We start from the raw sequence: 24,408 nt of genomic DNA, 5'->3' as shown, positions 1-24,408 counted from the left end.
GATCTCAATAGAAGTCCTCTCAAGAACTATGAACGTGAGAGCTTTTCGCATCTTAAAGTCCTTGTGTGATTTATTTGATGGCCAAAGACTTCTAAGCAGGAGCACTGTTGGATAAAGCACATGGGAAGCGGAGTGGTTTTCTCCGTAATCTGTACACGTTAGACTACGGCAGTCCATGGGAAAGTGTCAGGTCTGTCTCAGGGCATTTGCTCTATCTGAGGCCAAATGTGTCAGCAGGCCTTAGGTTTCTTCTAACAGGTCCCTCCTGTTGCTTAAAAACCCGAACTTCACACATAAAATGTAACTCAGAACCCTGGGACTGAAAGGGACAAGGCTCACCAAGCCTCTGATACCACTTTAAAAGTAATTAGTTTCCAGACTCAATCACCACCAACTTTCATGGGAGCCTGGTGAAATCTTTGTCCAAATATGGTGAACATTCCTCTATTGCCAAAATGGGAAAAACAGCCTTATCCCCTCGTCAAAAGCCATCCACCAGGAAATAGGCTTCCCCGTTAAGTTCCCAAATAGACAAAAAGCATGTTCTGTGTGCCGCTCCTGGGAGGCATGTCCCAGAGCGGGCTTGCGGGGCTCCGGTAAACATGCAATCACAGCTCTTGATAATGTCAACTCCTCTCTAGAAACGCTCTAGGCAGAACTTGTCCAGTGAGGGGAAAGGTAAATTTGTTTGTACACACGGAGCTACATGGGGGCTTGTGCTTTCGCACTTCACTTTGGAGACTAAATTCTTCCTCCTCTGTATTTGCATACCAGAAAGTTTGTGCTCGAGGGTGCGTGCACGCAAGTACTTTACAAATGCCTACTGAACAGCTAGCTTGAGATCTCTACAGGTGTCTCCCAGAGCTCTTAGTCTGGGGTTACAGGTGGCCCCTTTGGGGCATCTTGCCTAGGTCCAGCCCGCATCCCCCCCCCCCCCCAGAAGCACCAGGTTCAGCCTGCTCTGTGATACCCAGCCGCGGGGAGCACACGTGTCTCCTCGCCGCTGCAGTCGCTCCAGGAACTTCAGCAAGGACCTGTGGGTGGCCCCTCTCAGACGTCTCCAAACCACCTCAGCCTACGCAAACCTCGCAGCATCTGGGTTCTCTCTCAACGCCTCGAGGCTCGCTGGAGACCAGCGGCATTTGCCCACGCCAGAGAGGAAAAGGCACCCACGAGCTCCCAGCGGCCGGCTGCAGCCCGGGGTCCATTCCTCCCCGGGCTAGGGAAGTAGACCGGAGGAGCGTGGGCAAAGCCAGGGAACCGCCCCTCCCTTCTCACCTCCCGCGGTGCCGTCTACTCACACGCGGTGTGGGAGCCCGGCACTTTCACCCCAGGCTGGCACCGCGGCCGGGCCACCCCCACCCCCGCCGGCGGCGTCCCGGGAGGCTCCGAGCCCGGAGGCTGGCTCCGGGGCGCTGCCGTCCCCCTCCCCGCCCGCCTCCGCCCCCGCCCCACCCCCGCCGGGGGCCCCCTCCCCTCTCCCCCCACCCCGGGCGGGGGCGCGCGGGCGCCGGTGACGTCAAGGGGCGCGCGGTGGCAGCACCTCCCCGCGCGCTAGTTAAAAAGAAGAAGAAAAGAGGGAGCGAAACATGAGAGGCTGCGTGAGAAGCTGCAGCCGCCGGCAGAGGAGACCTCAGCATCCTCGGAGCCCAGCGCCGGCCCTGCCTCCGCCCGGCCCGCCGCCCTGCCGGTCCCCGCTACTGTCCCACTCAAACAACCCCCACTTAGCGGGCGAGCGGAGCTCCACGGCTGTCTTCTGCTCTCCTTCCTCCTCCTCTCCCAACTCCCTCTCCTCCCACCTCCCAGCCTCCGCGGAAAGCCCCTAACCCAACCGGCGCTGGCCGCAGACGGTGCCACCGCGCTCCACCTCGCCGCTCCCGCCGCCCTGAGGCAAAGTTGCATAGCTCCACATCCTTCTCCCCGCCACCTCCCGCGGCCTCCGGAGCGCCCCGCCGCCCCGCAGCCCTCTCCTGGAGCTGCGCCCTAGTGCCCCCGCTGGGCAGCGGCCTTCCCGCCCCCCGCCCCCAGCCTCCCGCGCCCTGCCCTGCCGCTCCCGGCAGACGATGCTGAAGATGCTCTCCTTTAAGCTGCTACTGTTGGCCGTCGCTCTGGGCTTCTTCGAAGGGGATGCCAAGTTTGGGGAAAGGAGCGAAGGGAGCGGAGCGAGGAGGAGAAGGTGCCTGAATGGGAATCCCCCCAGGCGCCTGAGAAGGCGAGACCGGCGGATGATGTCGCAGCTGGAGCTGCTGAGCGGAGAGGTCCTGTGCGGTGGCTTCTACCCAAGGGTATCCTGCTGCCTGCAGAGTGACAGCCGCGGCTTGGGGCGTCTGGAGAACAAGGTAGGCACTCCCCGGCCCGCAGATGCGCCCCGCTGAGATGCTGGTAGCGGCCAGAGAGGCTCAACTTATTTGGAAGTTCTGATAACTTTTTTTAACGCGATTCAGTGGTCCGGGCGCGTTTTCTCAGGGGTGTGCAGATGGCCCTTCCTCTCTGGAGTCCGTTGTGGGATGCTGGCGAGACTTGCCTATCTGCAGAGAGAGATGTTTCTGTGGTACCCGCGTCCTGGGCTGGGCCAATACTTTAAAAGAATGGGAATTAATAGTGTATTTTGGATCAAATAGAGCACTTTGTGAGGTGGAACTGTAAATTAGGGTGGCTGTGGTTTCCGGTTTATTTTTCTGGGGAAAAAAAAGATTTGTTCAGTTTTCCCCACGTGCTCCAACTCGTAAGCGGATTGAATTCTGAAGGCTATCGAGGCGCTGTTGGTTTAGCAGCCCAAGTCCAGGCTGAAGGGTCTAGCTTGCATGACAATGGTTAAACCAGAGGAAGGGTTCCTCAAGGACTCTGAGGTTTTGTTGGAGCCTCTTACTTGAAGGTTTCTCTGTCTTGCTGTAATATTGTAAATCCAGGCTTTCACAGGTATTGCGTTGTCTAGGACTATCTTGTCTGGAAACTCATTTTTATGAGTGATGACATACGCACTTCCCATGCCGTTGATTAGTTTAGTCAAGAAGGGTCTGCCCAGTGCAAGACATCGTTGGTCTTGATTTCTGCACCAGATTTTTCTCGTGGGATCCTGTCATTAACCATCACTGCACGGGGTGGGGGCAGGGGGACAGTCAGATGTTTTTGCTCCCTCTCTCTTTGCCCTTCTTGGGTTTAATTAAGAATTCCTCTGTTACAACCCTGCAGTTGTCAAGGTCTGAGAGACTCGGAAAACTTGTGCTCCACTCTTGCTGGCCCGGGCATTAAAAAAAAAAAAAAAAATGCCCAGGCTGAATCTAATTTTTATGCTCAGTTCACGGTAGATTTCACCCTATTATCATGTAAACAGCTCCTTCGAATCAACATATGTGTCTGGGTGGTACCTCTCACTTTGTTTTGTAACAAAAAGCCATATTGCATCATTTAATTTGCTCAAGTCATGCAAATAGGAAAAAAATCAATAGGACAAAAAGGGGTCGACTTATCCTCCTCCCCACTAAACTGCTGCCCACACACAGCGCCCTGTTGCTTATGGCCAAAGAATAACAACACTGCCATTGTATTTGTTAGTTGGTTCACTAATGGGTGAAACTAGAGAACATCATTCTCTTTCAGTCCCCAGCTCTGTCCAAATGTTCATGCCTTTTGAGGGAGCGTTTGTCCGACTCGTTCTATTCCCAGATGAGTGAGAGCTGTCTTGCCGTGGGTTTCAGCTGCAGCTCACTCTTTATTCTTACCATATGCAGCAGTAGTGTGAGATGGGGGAACAGATACGCCAGCATTTTATTCACAACAATGTCATTAAGCCCCAGCCTCCTAATTGAATGAAGCTACAGAAACAGCTCAGACTGAGCATCTTAAAGGCTTCTCCAGAAGTCCCCACCCCATCCCCAAGGGGGAAACTCAGAGAAAGGTGTGGAAATATTTCCTGGCCATGCAGTCTCCCTGTGTGTACTGTATGCTGACCAGAGCAAGGATCCAGAGACCCTTGCAATACTGACCCCTTCCAGAAACATGTGGAATGCAAACTGTTCTGAACCAACTATGGTGGGAAAAGGGACAAGGGGGCAGACGGAGGGGAGATTATAATCCTTGCGGAGGTTACATTAGAAAAACTTAAGGAAAATAATTATTTAGGAGAGGTCTGCCATGGGAGCTGTGCATGATCCTGTCTGAGCTCTTCCACTCTCCACCAAACTCTGATTCATTGGGAAAATGTGTGAACCAAGTTGGATTCAGCTGTGCTGCTCTAGTGTAAGTGTTTTATAAACAATACTCAGCTTGTTCAAGGCAGAGACTTGGTACAGCCATGCCCATGTATTCTTGACCTTCGTTCCCAAATTTTAATAAGCTTTAAAAACACGTTATTTTACAATAAACATCGGTGTTCCCCCTTTCCCCGTAGCCTTCCCACATTCTATGTTAGGATATTATTTTATAAATGTGTATACAAGAGAGATGGTGGTTATTTGAATGAGACATTTATTGTTGTTGTTGTTCAATAAACAATAAATTCACAGGAAACATTTTTGCATTTCTTCAATTTTTCAAGGAAAGTACTACTGTAGCTTTTTCTCAGGGGAGAAATTTCTAAGACAAATGGATGGGGAGCAACTAACTACTCAGAAGATTGAATGTGGTCAGCTAAGCAGTTAAACCCAGTTGCTAGGCTAACAAACTTTCTTCAGTAACGAACATTTAGTTCAGTTTCCCAGACTCCATGCTATGTTCTTATGGTTGATTCCTTGTAGGTTTTAATAATGTCATGTAATATAATTAGATTGTTAACTATGATAACACATAAGAGATGCCAAAATTTCATGCGGTATGTTGTCTTAGCAAAATTGCTGCAGATCCTAAATACAGCATGCTAAAGGGATCTAATTCTCATTAGCTAAACTGAATCTACAGCCCACTAAAATACCTCATTTCTAAAACTTAACTTGTAGTCACAGAGAAACAGCCTCTCTCTCTCTCTCTCTCTCCTCTCTGCCTTGGTGGTTTCACAGCCAAAGCTGTCAAGGAATGGGTGAAAAGTAATTGTTTTCAAGTGTGCCCTTTTACAATCATTTGTTTGCTCTGGCTCTTGCAGGGACAAAGGCTATTGTTGAACACATCCAACTAAACAAATAACTCATCCTGGGGTCCCTTTAACAGCTGCCTTAGTACAATGATCTATTTACATATTAGCCTAAAATTGAAACTGAACTCTTTAATGACATAATCCAGCACTGTAGCCCAGAGGCGCGTGTGTTCTGCCCAAGCTGAACAGTCTTGTAGGCATATGATTTTTTAGAAATAGCTTTTCTGTGGGCCAAGTGATCTTAAGGCGACATCTTAATATACTGTTCTGTAGTTTCTCTGTTTATCCCTTCTTGGAATCCATGTGGGCACCTCTTTACATTCTTTGTTTAGTTACTTGATAAATAAAGAGAAACATGATGGGGGGGGGATCTCTGCTACTTATTTCTCTGTTGATAAGCTGTAGCTGTGCACTTTCTTCTGCACCCTAATACTTACCATACCTTTCTTCCCTGGATTTCATTTGCATGTGGATAAAGATTGGAGGATGAGCTGCCAAAAGTTACAGATCTGTCAGCCACAGCCTCACCCTTCCTAGGCTGGCTGTAATCATGTTTACAAGCTTTACACCATTTCCAAACTGTATTTAGCTAAACCACTATAACTTGATGACTTTGTATTTGGCTTTTAAAAACTGAAACAGAAAATTAACCTAAATTTCTTCTTGAAATTCATGGCAATGTCAGGCATAAAGTTAAGAACCTGTATGTCTGGCATAGACATTTTGGAGTGGAGAAAAAAAAGAAAAGAAAAGAAGGGGTGTCACTGCCCCCCGCCAGCACACACACCAGGACTCATCTGTCTAAACCAGTGTTGTTGCTTGGACTGAGTCAGTTTAATTGACTTCAGTAAGACTATTGGTTCATTGAAACCGAAGCCAGAATGATGGCTCTATCTATCTTCAAATAGGTGTTTACACTGCAGACCGCACACGGAGTAAAATGTTACCATCCTGCTGGGCCAGAGCAGCGTCAACCTTAACAAGAATAATATTCTACTTGATTTCAGATAATTTATTGAACCCTATTTGTGAAACTTTTGATGAAGGATCTTGCGGGCAGGACACATTCCAAAAATTGTAAAAGACAAAATTCTTTAGGCACTAAAAGCAATCTCTTCCTGAAGAGCAGCTGGGAGAGGACATGGGATCATTCTGTGTTAGCTATTAAAAAAGAAAAAAGAAGAAGCACAAATAGTCTCCATAAAAGCAAAGGTAATTACAGCCTAGTTTTCAGGCAGCAGAAGAGGTGGCTTCAGCTCTCTGCAGTAATTTGGTTCCTGAAGGATTGCTATATGCAAAATAAGCAGAATCAAGCTGTACACTATTCATCCTGAATAGATCTGCTGAGGTCTCCAGGCTGGACAATAAAAGACATTGAAAACATTCCTGGAATGCAAATTCTAAGTGTCTGGTGTAGGTTTTCTTCTACAAAACTTGGACCATTTAAGCAATTGTCACTTAAACAAGCAGATAGAAATTAAAATGTAAATGCAACTATGATTAATAACTTTTGAAAACTCTAAGTAGCTGTAACATATACATGCTTTTTTATGACCTGGAACAGCCTCTTTTAGACTGTTGGAGACTCTCACTGCAATTTATTTTTAGATTACCTTGTCTTTTAGACCTGTTTTTTTTTTATGACCTTTGTGATATTATAATCCAGAAAAACAGAGGCTATATTATTTATTCAAATTAGCTCAACTTGTAAAAGAAATACTTATTTTAAAAAACTAAACAATTTTCTAATATCTCAAACTTTTAATTTTAATGCACTGTTCCAGAGAAATACTGAAGTAGAAGCCTACATTAAAACACTGTAAAATTCATACATGCTCTGGCATTTTGTGTGTGTATGTGGGGAAATCAGTGATTGATTAAGATAGCATTAATTTTATGTCTCAGTGCTGATACTTCCCCTATACCCATTAAAGGAATCCTCAACTCAGGTTTCCAAGTGAAGACTGATGCGAAGACTTGCACCTACAAGTTATTAACTCAAGAAATCATCAGGTCCTCTGAATTGATCTTACTGAAATAAAGGACATATCACTGTAAGAATAATAGTAAGAGTATTCTTTTCCTAAAAATTCAATGTCCACTATACAAAAACACTTTCATTAAACTCTGAGTGTATTCATGCATATAAAATACCTAAGGAGCTAGCTAGAAAGTTTTTCCTGGCTTAGATATAATGAATATTAAAAACGGATCTTAAGCCCATTTGGTTCAGTTTGGGGTATTTTTATAGAGCATGAAAGACAGTACGTATTACTGCTGTCAGACTGGGAACAAGTAGAAATGTACCAAAATGATATCTAAGTACAGTTTTGAGTTGTGTTAGGGGCTTTAGGAATTAAATAGATTTTTCACCCATGACACAAATAAGCCATGTCTTTAAAATTACACTTCGGACACAGTTGGATAAAGGTACAGGATTTTTAAGGTAAACAGCAACCAGCATGTGCCCTGGGGCAGAGAAAGTGAATCAAACATTCAACAGTCTATAAACGTCTTAATTTTAACAGCAGGAGAACAGCTCACACACTCGGGTTTGCAAAGGCAAGACCAGCTTCTATGTGTCCTTCTCTGACCTTTGTCTCCCAACCCTGGCCTCAAAGATAACGTTTGTCCTTTTTTTTTTTTTTTTTCTGCAGTAGACTTTTCTACTCACATGATTGAAAGGGGAAAGAAAACCTGACAAAGCTCACTTTTCTCATGACTGACAGGATGTGTCTCTGGTTTGTGGCTTTCAGATCTCTTCTGCCACCAACAGCACAGAATGCGGCAAGTTGCTGGAGGAGATCAAGTGTGCGCCTTGCTCTCCACACTCCCAGAGCCTGCTCTGCTCACCTGAAAGAGACGTCCTGGGCGGCGAGCTCGCACTTCCGCTCCTCTGCAAAGATTACTGCAAAGAGTTTTTTTATACTTGTCGGGGCCATATTCCAGGTAAAAAACAAACAAACAAACAAAAAACCTGCATAGGTTAAAACATGCTAAGAATCTTTCTAACTGTTCTTAAATGTTTGCTGACAAGAGTTGTAAATTGTGTTTTGCCTTCCTGTTTTACTTCATAATTAACTTTTCCAAATTCATGCATTTTATTGCTATGGAAGAGAGTACTATAACTTGAGCTGACAGAGTACACCAACTTTGTTCTAAAGGTTTAAGTCTCGTATTAAGACACTAAGACAACGAGTAAACTTTTTACACATTGGATTATCAGTTTAACTTTATACATGCTGGGTTATTATCAGTCAAACCTTCTTCCTTTTCTTTTCTTTTTACCTCTCTGAACTCTAGCCCCAGCAAGGACATTTCTTGTTGGAGCCTTTTTCACAAGGTCTGTGTGAAGGCCATTGCCTCTAATACATAGATAACATAGGACAAGGGAGTTCCTGTCGGGTTTGCAGATACTCTTTAGGTAAAGTGTGACGTGACGAGGAATTCCCAAAAGAAACATGGAACCAAGCATTTTCACATACAGTTACTAGCTGATGCCTTAGAAATACAATGAGGTGGGTAGAAAGGTGAAGCCCTGCTGTCTGGACAGAGGGGAGAAACTGAGCCGCAGGAGACCTCTCCTGCTCTAGTCAGAGCAGTCTGATGAGAAGAGGGCGGAATTGCTGCAGGAGCTCTTCTAGACAGAGCGTCACAAAGACACCGGTCCCCATCATACTTCAGAACCTAATCAACATGGGCATCATCATAGCTCGACTGTTAACGCATCTGCTGCATGAGCCCTGGGGCCTGAGTTCACACGCTCAGAACCCATGTAAAAAAAAAAAAAAAAACACAGCCATGCACATGTGTAACCTAGGACAGGGATCACAGAGATTGGCAGATCCTGGGAGCTTGTGTGAGAGTCAGTGTCTGTATGGTTAAGGGAGATGGAGAGTGATTGAGGAAGACACCCAACATTAACCTCTGGCCATTACACTTATGCACACATGCATACATGTATACACTAGACACAAACAGAGGAGGCACACACACTTATAAATTGTGTAGCTGTCATTTTAATTAGAAGAATAAACATGGAGGAAGAGCATAATTTAACAAGACAGATTCTTGGTCCAAGTTCACACACAAATCACTCCAGCGAACCACTTATAAAACTAAATGGTATTTAAGAAAGAGGTAAGCCTGAAGTACAGGAGGATGTGACTTAGATAATTCTGTGAAAGTGCTATATATAGCTTGGTATTTTTCTGACCCACAAAAACATAGACAGAAAATTTGGGAAAGAACTCTCCTAAATACTAAACAATTCAGGTTTGCTTGCTCCCTCTGCATATAGTGTGGCGTGTCCCTGAATCCATTCAGAGTGAAAATATTGTCGGTTTTTAACTATGGCCGTGCCCTGACTTTTCTTAAACTAGTCGTTTCCCCTCTTTATCACATTCCTCAACACGAAGTGGAACTGCTCCCAGTAGCCTCAGTGGCCCACAGAGAAGTGATAACAGATTGGAGAGCATGGGGGTTGGCTGCAGACTTCCTGCCGTTACAACCGTAGCCGAGAGGGATACCAGCACTTGGCTTCTTCATTGCAACATGCTAGATTCACAGACTCCTCCACGGTGCTCTTTATATAGTTGAAGTTATTTTAGCGTCCAAAATAACAAAACAAAGATCAGCCCAGCAAACAGCCCTGAGCCCAAACTGCGAGTGCATCACGTCCCAGATCAACATATGTGGTGACGAATGACAAATTTATTTTTCTACAAAGTTTGTGTATATGTAAAACTGCTGAAGTGCATCAAGATGTCAAGTGCTCTTTGTGGCCACCCAGGCTGCCTGGAAAGATAGCCCCATGAAGGCTCCACTCCAGAAGTGGAGAGAGCACTGAGGGCCCAGAGACCCGGAGGGACCTTAGCAGCAAGCTGGGGGACAGCCTTTTCCTAGGTCACTGCTGACAGGAATTTTAAATGCTTGTCCCCAAAGTGAGCTGTAATAACAGACTCTGCGGCCTTGTGTTCATTGATTTACTGGCCAGTCAGAGCCGCAGCAGGCAGGCTACCATCCCCTAAATTGTGACAAACAGAAGGGGGGTCCTCCAGTCAGCCCTGCCTGCAGCCCAGAAGCGTGGACATCTGCAGCACGACCGATCTAGAAACCGTTGAAAGACCAACTTCTAACTATTTCACCTGACATCTGTCTTCTGGTGTACTCCTCTCGGTAACTCAAACCCATGGAAACAGCTATGTTGATATTCCGTTTTTAAGAAACCAGGCCAGGGTATCTCAGCTGCTCCTACCAATGTCATCTTCTTTCTACAAATCAAACCCTGAGAAGGAGCAAAGCCTAAGGAATGTGTTTTGTAAAATTATGGATGGGATTATAACAAAGTAATTTCAGAAATTTCTTTCCTTGTCCTATATCACTCAAAACACCAAAAATGTGCTTTATCATCTTGGCTTTAAGAAAACACGACCACCTCAGAACACACTTAGAAACTGAAAGGCAGTGCAGTTCTAGAAATTTAAATTCAGAACAATCGGGATCTACTTATTTTCCTAAAAAGTAGAAAACCAACTCAAAAGCAGTAAAATTGAGTAAACTCTGGACTATTAATCAAAATGTTCTCCATTTGTGGACTTTTTGAAAAAGGTGATTTCGAGAAAACTTCCCTAATGCCAAAATTGCTTAGCCCATGGTCTTTTCTTTGGCTTGAATGAGCAGAATAGATATTTTTTGTTCATTAAAGCTGGTATAATGCACCCTGAGAAGGGCACATGGAGACACCCATTGGTATTGCTTTATTCTTTGCACCTATTACCGTAATGATTTTTATCACTTCTAGACAGTCGTGTCCCAGCAGTAGGTCCCAGTCGTGTGAAAGGTCTGCACCCGATTAGTTCAATTGGTTTAATCCTGTGGCTAACGAGGCCAAGGTCAAGGGTTTGAGTCCATTGAGTTTCTCCAGCTCCAACTCCATCAGATACCTAACACATGTGTCTTATTAGTCCCAGGGAGAAAACACTAGAGGGACAGGATGGATACATCGAAAGCCTTCCAGGGCCCAGGAGCTCTTCCCCTTTCAGCATCATGCTGGATGAACATAGGGAAAACATAACTTCTGTAGAACACATACCGAGAAATAAACCGGAAAACATAATATGCTTTGGAGAGTACTTATTTTCCTGGCTAATATGTTTATAGGGTGCTGTGTGGGATAGCAGGATTGGACTCACCATCTTCGAAAATGGCTACAGACCCTGAAGGCTACTTAGTAAGCAGGGGTGTAACAGACGCAGTGTCTCCACCTTTGTAGACCTGAGCACAGTGTGGTGATCTAGGCTGGATAAACACATACCTGCAGTGAAAGGCTTCAGTGGATTCTTACAAACAATGCTGTGAGCTTGGCCAAAAGAGTCAGCACATCCGGTACCCAAGGTTTATAAAGATACAGTCGTGCCTAAGGTTAAGATAGTCTATTTGAAAATGAGGTCTCAGTTCCTAACATTTATCCCCAGCTTATAACACTCTTAAAAGTGAAACTAGTCATAGTTTCATTCATTAATTTTCTCTCAAAATGGTACTGGGTTGCAGATACACAAATTGCTTTTCAAGCAAACTTAAATTTTCATTTTTCATATTTTTACTCAAACAGATTTGGTTTTAGCACTTTCAGCTTTCAGCTGGGTGCTTAGCCACTGAAGAATGAGAGGAGAAAGTTATGTTTTTGTGGTGAATTCCCAAAGATGAATGAATTCTCCCTTCCTTTCTGTTTCTGATACTAGCAGATTCTCAAAGGGAGAAAACGTCCTCATTGCCCTCCTAAGGCTCATCCTCTGACTGTCAGTCCTCCTTTTCCACACCCTGCAAGCCTGTGTGCACATGCTCCGGGCGCACACACCACACCCTGCAAACTGTGAACCCACACCCCTGCGGGCACACGCAGTACCCTGCATGCCTGTGTGCACATGCTTCTGAGGGCACACACTTTGTCTGGCCTCCTTCTCCAAGAGCCCAGACAGAAATTGCTCTTGAAGAGTCTCTGTCAGCAATATAAAGGTGATACATTTCACCCAAAAGTGAGGTCAAAATGTATACCCAGCTTTATCATGTGGGACACTTTCACCCTAAGGGTGGTTTGTTCTGAGGTTTGGACTGAGCCAGGTCAAGCTCACTGAAAAGGAGCTTTGAGTGTCTTGCAACTCCACCGATAAACCTCACTTGGCTGAGTCCCAAATCTTATTCATAAAATTCTCAAAAAATCTGAATTTGTTATATAGTTTTTAAACTCTAAGTTACCGGATGCATTTATCCCAAAAGTAGTAGCAGATAGAAAAATCCACTTTATTCTGTAAGGATCAGAGCTTAGCTATAGTAAAGATAGGGAGTGAGAGGCATTTTTCTGGGTAACTGAGACTCTTGTCTGAGCTGACTCTGATATAAAACAGATCAAGCAGGGTTTTGTGTGTTTGTCGATTGTTTGTTTGTTTGCAGTGTTAAGATCAAGCCTGGGCTTTGAGTTGTTGGGGGAGCACTCCAGCAGTTTTATCCTCTGCCCAGATGCTGATAAGAGCAGACTTGGAAAGCAGAAGTCTTCAGAATACAGACTTACTAACAAGCACAATAAAGCCAGTATCTTAGTACCTCAGACTATGGATGTCAAAGTTTTTTTCTATATTTTCCTTCTGGTCCAAAGCTTTTCATTTTATACACAAGGAGAGCTCTGCTTATAAAAAAATCTTTGCAGACTCAGGGAATGGCTCAGTCAAAGCACTTGCTTTTCAGGCCTAAGGGCTGAGTTTAGTCTACAGTATGCATGTAAGCTGAGCACAGAGGAGTGGCTCTGTGACCCCAGAAATGGGAAGACAGGGATGGGGGCTCCTTAGAGCTAGCCAGAATCATGGATAGAATCGGTGAGCTTCATGGCCTCAGAAACTAAGGAGGACAAGAGAGGAAAACACCAGACATCAGCTTCCGACCTCCACACTTCCACCTGTATTCTCACACACACATACACAGACAGACACACACACACACACCAGCAAGCTTAATGTGAAAGAAAAGAAAAATCATCTTTATTTCACCACCTGTTTATAAAATCTATCATATAATTTTCTTTTGGTTCAGGGGTGTGTCGATTTTTTTTCTTCCTAAGAAGATAGAAGAGATCATTTAAATATAGATTATCATTATCCCTTAGAGAAAAAGGTGCAGGGATAAAAGGCTTCAAAATGTTTGAAATAAAAGGCTTACTCTTAGCATCTTCCTTGCTTAAAGATTGCACAGGGGGTTATTAGTTTAATATAGAGATATTTGTTATCTCCACATCAAGGCATGGCATTAGGAAAACCGGCCAACAGTAGACTAGCTTAGTTGTATGTGTTCTTTTCAGGAAGGTGTTTAGTACTGTAGGGAAATTAGACTAATTAGTGATGAGGTAAGTTCACAAATGTAAGCTGTCATCAGTAAGGAAGCTTTAGAAGAGTCAACACAGGAACCTTAAGAATAAAGAAGCCATGTGACAGGAACCCTGGATTTTTGTACCCCGCCTTTCATATAGCCTTTCCAGTAGTCAGCACAGTAGGGCCTGGAGGAGATCACTTACTTCTCTTGCAAGTGTCTATGTTCCCAGCACCCGTGCTGGCAGCTCACAACTGTCTGTAACTCCAGTTCCAGGGGAGCTGATGCCCCATGGCTTCCTCACACTCCTGCACACACATGGTACACCTAAGTTCATGAATGAACACACACATCATACCAATGGATAAAGTCCCTTAAAAGTACTCAACATAAGGTTACACTTTCACTGGAATTCATAAATGCATTTAAAGAAGAAAAGGGAATTCCAATCCCTACTGCCCTGCCCGTGCCTTCCCTTTCATATTCTTGTAGCCAAGTTCTCCCTGAGATTATTCATAGTTTCTAAAACTCCTCTCTGGTGAGAGGCCAAGTCTTTCAAATGAGCTAGTTTTGCTGGACTACCTCATGGTCCTAATGGCTCCTTCTATATGTCTCTTTAAAGGTCTTCTTCAAACAACTGCTGATGAGTTTTGCTTTTACTATGCGAGCAAAGATGGGTTGTGCTTTCCAGATTTCCCAAGAAAGCAAGTCAGAGGACCAACATCTAACTACTTGGACCAGATGGAAGAATATGAGAAAGTGGAAGAGATCAGCAGGTCCATACAATTCAATACTCTTCATTTATTTTTTTTTAATGCTCTTTACTCTTAAAGAAAAAAAAAGGAACAAGTCTGTGGTTTTGACAGCGACATACCCCTCTATGCTTATGCTCAGGAGCCATAGACTCCACATGCATTAGTTCCTTTTCCTTCTGAGTAGTTTGTCCCCTAAAATCATAGCTTAAATGCATTTAATACTTAGACTTCTAATCCTATGTTATGAGCTTCGCTTCCCTGTGACTCATGAGAATTTTACGGGCACAGTGTTCAACTTGGATTTTATGGTTGCTGTGAGCTTTATGGCACCATGGAAATATTCAGCACAATTATTATTAGCAAATCAGTTTTTTTATATAAATAGATCTTAGAACATTCGCCTTAAATGTCTTCTCATAAAGGTCCATATTTGTGAGTAAAAGCAAATTTTAATTATAGTCACTGAAAATAAGATAATGAGCTAATGACATTTCAGAATAAACTATTTTGGTTCTCACTTTTCTTTCTGAGAAAATGATATCTTGTTATTTTTCCATTGAAAAGATGATATGACTTAGCAAAAAAGAATCCTATTGTAAGATGCCTAGGCTAGCAGCCCTTCCTGATTTCCAAAATCATTGGCTCTTTGAAGAAATTCATTATGGAGAATGTATTGAGCGCCTCCTTCAGCAGGGGGCTGACCAGTTTTCTCTGATTTGTCTAGAAAGCACAAACACAACTGCTTCTGTGTCCAGGAGGTTGCGAGCGGGCTGCGGCAGCCTGTGGGTGCTGTGAACAGTGGGGATGGGTCCCACCGCCTCTTCATTCTAGAGAAGGAAGGCTATGTGAAGATCCTAACCCCAGAAGGAGAAATTTTCAAGGAGCCTTACTTGGACATTCACAAACTTGTTCAAAGTGGAATAAAGGTTGGCTTTTTACATTTCTTTATTTTGTTCTGGCTGTGTAGGCTTTCTCTTAGTGCTCCCCTTTTCACTGGAGGTTTGTTTCTGTAATAAAATAAAGGATACTTGAGAGGGAAAATAAGGAGCTACAACCCACGAGATCAGAAGCTGAGAGGGACACTGGCACTTCTGTTTTATTTACTGGCTGTTGAGCAGTGCACTCAGGGTGATGTTTTGACGTGCCTACCCTATATGTTGTTCATATTTAAAATAACTTCTGCTTTTAGGTCTCTGTTGATGGCATACCATTTCATGTTACATATTCACATTTCCAGTTAGAAACTGTAATTGATTTTTTTATCATGCCTTTTATTTGCTTGTGTCATTAGAAAAAAATCATTTCTTATACCATGACTTATTTGTACAATGCTTTTACAGGTAAGTCAAATTTTTTATTAATAATTAGTCATGTGTAGAATACATAATTTGAATTCTTTAGTCAAAGAACCTAGGTGTGTAAATAAACTGTCCTGAAGTTGATAGTACATGAATAACAGACAATGTTGGCAGTAGGAGACTATGAGGCATCTGTGACGTTCTCAAATGGACAGACACACACACCTTCTAATGACTATATAGGAGCAAAATAAATGAGTCTTGAATTTCAGAAAGAACTGGGTATCCTTTTCATTTCTTAAGAGAAAAAAGAACCAATGGAGGATTTACAGTCTGAGCCTCGTTAGATATAAACTACTTGATTTGTGTCCCTTTCTTAGTGAGGGGACCACCAAAATCAGAAGGAATCAATGAAAGAAACATATATTCCCATTATCTGTTCAGTACTGCTGTGGTATTTCTTTAAGTTAGAATGAGTCAATGAGGACATAGGTAATGCTGGGGGTCAATGAGAAGTGGGGTGACTTGGGGTGGGGTCAGTGAGAACACAGGGAATGCGGTACTCGTTGGAACCCTGTGGGCCTGTGATGTCCTGGTGAAGCTGAGACATGCTCCACAGAAGAAGTGAACCTGCCTCTGGCGTGCGGGTCACTGGGAGTGCACCTGCTTAGCTCGTGGGACGCTCTGGGTTCCATACCCAATACCATAACAACAGCAAAACAGAAAAAGAAGCCTAGCAAGATGGCTCATCAGGTAAAAGCACTTGCCAGGCAAGCCTGACCATTGAGTTTGATTCTTGGACCCCACAGTGGGGAGGACAGGCTTCTGAAAGCTGTTCTCTGCTCCAGCTGCACCAAGGCACACCTATGCCCACACCCACAGACTACCATGAACTATACATATCCTTTGATGCTGGAAATACAGCTCTGTACAGAGTTGACCTTTATGTGTGAGGTCATTGCTTCAGTCCTCAGCACTGGGGATGGGAATTAAGCCTTTCCTGTGATACATGTGTGTGTTGGGGGATTAAGCCTTTCCTGTGATACATGTATGTGATCTCAGCACTTCAGAGGCCACAGCGGGAAGATCACAAGTTCAAGGTCAGTCTGCATTAGACAGTGAGGTCCCGTTAGCTGTTTGTTGCTTTTATTATTTTGTCATTTTTTATTATTTTTTAAATTTATTATTCTTTTATATGGGGGGGTTGTCTGCATGTATGTCTGTGTGTCACATGCATGCCTGGTGTCTGTGGAAGCCAGAAGGCCTGGAGTTACAGACATCTGTGAGCCACCATGTGGTTACTGGGAACCAAACCTGGATCTTCTGGAAGAGTAACCATATTTCCAACCACACTCCTAGCCCCTTTAAAATACTTATTTTTCATATATGTGTATATAGATACACATATATATGAAATTTAACGAAATTTACAAAGTTTGTGTGTGTGTGTGAGTGTATGTGTGTGTGTGAGTGTATGTGAGTGTGTTTGTGTGTGTGTGTGTGAGTGTATGTAAGTGTTTGTGTGTGTGTGTGTGTGTGTGCGTTGGGCATCAGATTTTCTAAAGCTGGGCTTACAGGTGAACTTTATACACATATATATATATATATATATATATATATATATATATATATGGAAGAGAAGAAGGAAAGAAGGAAGCTTTTTACAGGAAACAACGTGGGCACAGGACAGATTGAGTAGCTCTGTTTGTACATTGGTGGTTTCCTCTTTCCCTAGAATTCATAGCAGATAATCAAAAGCAAGTACTAATGGGTTTCTATGTTAGTGTTCAATAAATGCTCTCTGAAAAGGGCCCTGATAACTCACTGTGGTGTCACTGCAGAGCAGAGATAAAGAGTGGCGGGTGTTTGCGGCTCACAGCTGTGGCTTCCTCCCGTGTGAGAACAATGTGCACCTTCAAAGGGAAAATGGAGAAAACTAGAGCCATCCTTTGCAGTGCCGCCGAATAAGGAGACCTGGTTCAGCTTCCAGAGCCTCCTTGTTTTGTATTAAAACCAACGGTCTTTTGTCCTAAACAACTTTTAAGTAAAATTAACACCAAATCACACACACACATTATATTTTCCTCTACTGTATTTTGGGACTTTCCTAAGGTTTGGAAAGTTTTCTCAATAACTTGCTTTTGGGCACTAAAGAGATGGCTCAGTGCTAAAAAAAAAAAAAAAAAAAAAAAAAAAAAAAAAAAAAAAAAAAAAAAAAAAACACTTGTTGCTTTTCCAGAAAACCAAGTTTTTGTCCCATCAGGTCAGTTGTCTCTCAACCACCTGTAAATCCAGCTCCAGAAAATCTGATGCTACACACACACACACACACACACACACACACACACACACAAATGCACACTTTGTAAATTTCATTAAAAACTAGCTTTTAGATGTTCCATTTTCTTCTTATTCAGCTTTCAGGATGACTCCATTGTTCTAGTTATACCACCATCAGCAAAGTCATTAGTCATTCTTTTATCTGTTATCTTTTGCTTAACCTGGTTGATGAATTATTCTCTTAGTGTCCATTCATAGAAAGAATGGTACTGAGTGGAATCTATACTATAAATATACATTCTCAATTTGGTTTAAAATATATTTTAGAACATTTAAGGATATAATATATTGCTTTCTAATACTATTGCATAAAAATGTTGACATTAAAAAGATACATATGATCAAAAGTAGCTATAAGGAAGATCTCAGAACCCTGGAAACTTTGATGTACAAAGTAGTAAAAGTGTTCATCTTCTTTCTACTTCAGTTTAACTGCCTTAAGAACAGATGGCTCCCTTTAAAGTCACAATGACTTTGAAGTTTTTCTATTCCCAATTACACGTGTTCATTGGGACACTGAATGAAAGATCCAGTGGGCTATTCTGTTCTGGCAGGGAAACGTTTCATAACGCAGTAAAATAGCACAGAGCAGAGCATCACAGTCCAGGGATCTGTAGTATGTTTGCACTGGAGGGTTCTAGGAATTTTGCAGAACATGACCAGTCTTGAAAGAAATCCTGTTGAATTTGGCATCTGGGTTTCCAGAGGAGCCTCAAAGCTCTGGAGCTTAACATAAACTTCAGAATCCATTATTCTGCTGAATTAATGGGACACACCCAAAGTGCGGCCTTTTAAGTTCTCTCAGGTTCTGGCACTAATGATGCCACTAAGATAGGAATCTGTCTCTTAGATATTTGAGTGTGTTTATTAGGAATGGGACCACATTGTGATAAAGCCAACTGTACTGTGTCTGACCTGTATCTCATCCTCTAGGGAACACTTGGATTGGAAGTGTTAAAGGCAGGCTCCTGCCGGTGTGTGGCATAGACGCCACCACATTCATGAGTGGATCATGAATATACCATTGGTTGTGAGCCTTTGCCTGTCAGAGGCTTAGGAAACGAAGACATCTCACAGTTGTTTTCAGTGATTGCTCAGGCTTCTTTGGTAGCAAGTGTTAAACATGCTTGTCTGTGAATTTTGTGTTTGTCTACAACTATTTTGCATAAATGATGTCAGTAAGACTTTTCATAAGTCAGTTCACACTCAGGCTGGCATGTCACGCGTCCACCGGACTCTGCATTGCACGACTGTGTGCACACAGTTGTTACTGCTGATCCTGTGGGCAAGGGGCACACAACTGTACTCCCCGTCTCCAGAAAGATCTCTGAACGCCGAGGCTGTGGACCACGGAAGCTGGGCTTCTCTGTGGTTTGAATCAGAGATTCTGAGGTCCAAGAAACAGCTCCCTGTCTGAATTCCTCAGAGGCCATAGACCAGTCGCTCTCAAGAATGGACAGTCACCTGTTACGCTGACCCAGGAGCTTTCAAAGTTCCAACTCAGGGCGGGCAGGCCTGGGCTCAGGCAGGAGCTTTTGCACAGTCTTTGAAAGGCTGGCAGTTTCACGGAGGCTGAGACTCTGTCTCTGCCTGGCCTGCACACCCGGCGCTGGGTGCCCCGCCATCACTGAGAGCAAATGGCTGAGCATCAGTCTCTGACCAGGATCCTTTGTTATTTTCTCAGTCTGTGCATATTACTTGTCCAGTCTGAGCAAGGAGATGAGCTGTCTGTGGTAGCATGAAATATTTGACACGGAGCTTTGAAAAGCATATTTTTTTATAACTTGTGTGTGATGCGTGTGTACATGCACACACACACTTGTGGAAGTCAAAGGACAACTTGTGGCAATCAGGTCTTTCCTTTTACCGTGCTTGTCCTAAAGATGGGGCTCAGGCTTGTGCCAAGCATGGCAGCAAAAGCCTTCACTCCACTAAATCCTGCTGTTGGCCTGACATCAAGCTTTGAGAATTGTATCTTAGCCCATCCATTATGGCCTTATTTTTATTTTCTCCATGTTGGAATCTAGTGCTTGACTATTGGCAGACTGTTGACATTAGTGTTCAGGAAGTTTGCTGTTCTCTCTGTCAATCCTACTTGCACAGGACCTTCACCCAGGAAGGTACTCTGCCATAATCTCCCCCGCTTTTGCGGCTGAGGCTGCAGAAGTCAGCCATGGCCTTGCCAGTGTGCAGAAGGAAGCAGCAGCCTGCACCTGACCCCGGAGGGGCCTGCCAGGCACCCCTCCCTGCTTGGTTCTCAGGAGCGGTCAGCAGACAGAGAGGGTCACATCCCCAGCCCCCAGCTTGCACTGTGCATCAGAGCCTGTCTGTCATTGGAACAAGTGTCACTGGACCCCTGTCCCTCTCTGTCTACTTGTATCCTCCCTTCAAAAGATGCTTTTTGAAGCAATCCTTTTATAGGGGGAGGAGAGGACATAAGGCTGAAAGCTGCTGATTGTCCGGGTGACTGAGCCCATTGAGGTGGGGCTCTTGAGAGACCCAGCCCTAGTGCCCGGCAATCCCAGGGACATGTGGAGGACAGAGGCTGTGAGGGCCCAGCCCTGCCTGCGCAGTTCCCGGCTTGTCGTTCACAGGCAGAAAACCAGCAGTTAGAGTGTGCTGAGACCTGAGTATTCGCTGTGAGCCCAGCCGGGCATGTTCTCCTCCTCTGGAAGTTTTGTGTTTTCTGTCATTGAGTTACAATTTTATGGCAGTGCCGGAAATGTCTCTGTTGCTGCTTGCATGACAGCATGCAGAAGCGAGAAACAACTTGCTTCTTCAAGTACCGTTGTGAGCATGGCATGCATTGTTAAAAACACGCAGCAGGGACTAGACCATGTGCAAAATGCATCCTCAAAAAAATAGCCAGTGCCCTGCTGGAGTTTGAGAGAAAGACACATCCAGCTGAAATAAAGCAGCAAATTATATTTGTGAAACATTGCAATAGGGTCATCACCATACTGAAAGGTTTTTGTACCCTGTCTGTCATTTAAAGGGTATTTTTTTTATTTGTATGTTTTTAAGATAGCCCAGGCTAGCCTCAAACTTGTGCCCTTCCTGCATCAGCCTTCCAAGTGTTAGGATTACAGATGTCATCCAACCCTACTTGGCTTCATTTTGAAAGTTTTCGACATATCAAATTACTTCCTATAAATTATTAAGCTGACCAAGAAAAAGAATGGCTATGGTGGCAGAAATGATTTTTTCATTCCTATAGAAAGCGGGAGACATTATCTCTCAAATACAAGCTTTTAAGTACCGTTGTTTTTGTTTTGTTTTGTTTTTGTCTTTTTGTTTTGGTTGTTTAGAAATCTGGTCCAAAACCAGTCTGTTAAAATGTAAACAAAATGTTGCCACATTAAGTCAAAATTCTTTTCTGTAGTGGGTTTTGGGTTTTGTTTTTCTACCAAGGCAGTGTTTTTTACCTTTTTAAGTATTTCCTGTGCTTTGTGTCATAATGCTCTGAGCTTTATGAAAACAAAGCATTTTCAAATTTTTAGCGTTTAATCTCATTTTAAAATATTTTTCATAAAGCAACAAGTGCCTTGTTATAAGTTGAACAGCTCAAATTCAAAGCTCTGAACTCTGAAATGGTTGAGAATCAGAGTCTGTGAGTACTTGATGACAAGAGTTACCTATCCTGGTGATAAGCCCTTTGCAACCAGTAGAAACACGTGCTGTGGGCTATGCCCGCCTGAGTCATTTCATCTGTATTTCTTCGCCATGTGTCCTGTTTTAAACTGGTGTGGCTCCCTGGGTATCCTCTGACTGTGTAATGAAGGTAGGCTTTCTCCTATTTGTCAGGGACAGGACATCAAGGGGAAGGTGGCGGCAGTCCCTGCTTGAATGTCTTTATCTTTGCTCAAGACTTCAAGGGCAGAGGAAACAGAGACAGTAAACCTGATGACTCTTGGATAATCATGTAAAATGAGGACAACCCATGAAACATGGATGCTAGGAACAGCCTCTGCCACCTTTGACAGGCATGTGTCCTCCCCTAGAAGTCAGCAGAGGAGACCCTTCCGTGACGTGGTGGTCAGCCTCCCAGTGGCCATGTTTCCTCGTGAAGAGGACATAGCACGGGAGCTTGGCAGTGGTAGAAGGCGGCATGGCATACCCTTTTATGACTCCCAACGGATCCACATCCCCATCTGCCCTGTTAGCAAAGTATCTCTAAGTTATCACATGGGTTACCTCTGCCATCCCTACGGGCCCCTGTGGGGAAGCTATTAATGGGCTCCGCCACGCTGTGAGGTGACACGGCCACAGGCTCTGGAACCACATTTCAGAAGCAGAGTGGGTAACGCTGGGCTCTAACCATGGCCTCAAACTGCTGTCCTCATTTCAGTGGGTGGTGCTGTCCCAGAAGAGAGGCTGCGGCAGGTCCACTGACGGCCGGCTGAGCACTGAGGGCCTGGAACCAGGCACAAAGATTTGGCTTCGTGCAGTTGCACCTGCTGTGTGCTGCTAATCTGACCCTGGGCAGGCTGTGTACTCTCTCCTTTAAGTCAGTGTTTTTACCAGTTGAACAAAGGTTGAGAGTAGCAGCGAACACTTTACATGCGGGATCTCACATAAACATGAAGCGCTTTGTAAGCCTGGACTATAATCATGCTCTGCAATAATTACATAAAAACAGGGCCTGAATGAAAGAATGACAGCCTTGACTGGGAGCTCAGGGACCACTGTAGATCTGTTCCATGGCTCGGAAACAACTCCCCCTTAAAGTATATTTGGATGACAGAAAATTTCCAATGGTGTTATCCTGTGTCAAATTTAGATGGGAGTTCTAGAGACACGGAGTTACACACACATGTATGGTGTTCCCTGCCAAAAAATAATGAGCCTGCGATGTGCCTGTTTAAAAATTTTAATTTAAATGTGATTTGTGGCTGGAGAGAGTTCAGTGCTCAAGAGCATGTGCTTCCACAGTAGAAGACCTGAGTTCGGATCCCCGAGTCCACAGCAGGCAGCTCACAGCAGTCTGTAACTCCAGCTCCAAGGACCTGACACTGGTTCTCTGTTGACATCCTGGGTAATGTCTGTTTTCTGTGCTCACGTGGATATACCCACACAGAGACACACTCATTCATACTTAACTGAAGTAAAATAAAATCTATCTTTAAATTTCAGAAGAAAAACATGCCACTAGAGAAAGATGGTGCCTTCATTTTTACAGCCCCTCCTGTGGACACCATGCAGAGGGTGGTGGGACCCTCTGCCCAGGATGCAATCCCCTTTGGAGTTACTCAGAGTGGCTGAGCCACAAGCCTGGCCTTTCATCAGAATCGGCCTGCTTTGGTAGTAGTCTTTCTGTGCGGATATTACAGTAATGCAGTTTTCTTTGTGCTCATTATGGAACATGCTTTGTGTCAATCTGCCATGGAGTTAATAAATCGTGGGATTTGCAAAGGAAATACACTGAGGCTGAAATCCAAGACCACACATATCTTCTGCCCATGAGCACTTATTGCTTAAAGGACAGATTTAGACTGTCAGAAGGGGAGGGGCATTGGGTCAAGTTGCTTTAAAATTAACATGTAACATCCTGTTCCGGTGATGACTTTACTCAACTGTTTTTATTTTGGTTTGTTTTTTAGCAGATCAATAATCAGTTCCACAGACAAACAGTGGGGGCGGCTATCAGTGAGTGTAGTGAAAGGCGCTGGACGCCCAGTGGAAAATCTTTAAAAAGAAAAACCTCCCTCTCAGACCTTGGCCAGAGGCTCTTCCTCCTCTCTCTCACACTTGGTTTACTAAAGGACACCCCACCATCTATGTACAAATAAGCACTGCAATTTCTTTCCAGTTCCCTATTATCACTCCCAAGTTTGCATTTATAGTATGTGGTTTTTCACAGTGCTCTCTCCCTCTCTCTCTGTCTCTCTCTTTCTCACATATACATATGTATATATATATTCAATGTGTTTGTTATATGTGTCAAACACATACAAAATATTTTTATTTCCTACAACGATATCTTAATGTAATTATTGATGGTCTCTGTCAATCAATGTTTAGTTCATTTAAAGCCTGTAAAATCTGCAGTTATATCAAACTGTCATAATATTGAAATTCTCAGATGCAGGGACTTATCTGAAGTGTTTTTTAAAACCAGATTATTGGTTAGAAATTAAAATCATCTTTACCATTTTTGAAAAAAAAATGTGCTTTAAGATTTCAGGTACAACTGTCCTCTTTAAAGACAACTGTTTATGAGAACTGTTTTATAGTTATAATCAGGCAGAAGGAGTGAGAAAAACTTTTTTGAACCCTGTCATTTCTTTATCCCCAGGCTACTTTGTGGCCAACTGCAGCACATCTGGCTACAGTTGTTCTCAAAATTACCACTCAAAAATGAGTTCAAATGTAAGTCCTCTTATCTAGCAAATTTCCATGTTCCTCGGCCTGGGCGTGCTGCAAACAGCTTAATCATTAGCCTCATCTACATGCCTAATTAGTGTACAGACCTAATTTTCAAATCACAGAAAAATACTATTTAAAATAATTTAAAGTCATCTATGCTATGGTCGAACATGAATGATAAATATAGATTTTTCATGTAAATTTGATATGCACTAATGCCCTT

At 43.7% G+C, this 24,408-nt stretch overlaps 1 protein-coding gene across 1 annotated transcript in view; it reads left to right on the top strand.

The window, feature by feature from the left end:
• The first annotated feature begins 1,517 nt into the window (after window positions 1–1,517).
• Window positions 1,518–24,408, top strand: part of Hhip (hedgehog interacting protein) — a 91,908-nt gene continuing 69,017 nt past the window's right edge. The window contains exons 1-4 of the mRNA XM_021635645.2: window positions 1,518–2,339; window positions 7,825–8,017; window positions 14,049–14,202; window positions 14,906–15,107. Coding sequence (XP_021491320.1) covers window positions 2,064–2,339; window positions 7,825–8,017; window positions 14,049–14,202; window positions 14,906–15,107 — 825 coding nt within the window. The 5' untranslated portion in view covers window positions 1,518–2,063. The remainder of the gene's footprint in view (window positions 2,340–7,824; window positions 8,018–14,048; window positions 14,203–14,905; window positions 15,108–24,408) is intronic.

This window comes from Meriones unguiculatus, chromosome 10, assembly GCF_030254825.1.
Source record: "Meriones unguiculatus strain TT.TT164.6M chromosome 10, Bangor_MerUng_6.1, whole genome shotgun sequence".
NCBI lineage: Eukaryota > Metazoa > Chordata > Mammalia > Rodentia > Muridae > Meriones > Meriones unguiculatus.
The sequence above is the reverse complement of the archived record's forward strand: the minus strand, read 5'-3'. Positions and strand labels throughout refer to the sequence as shown.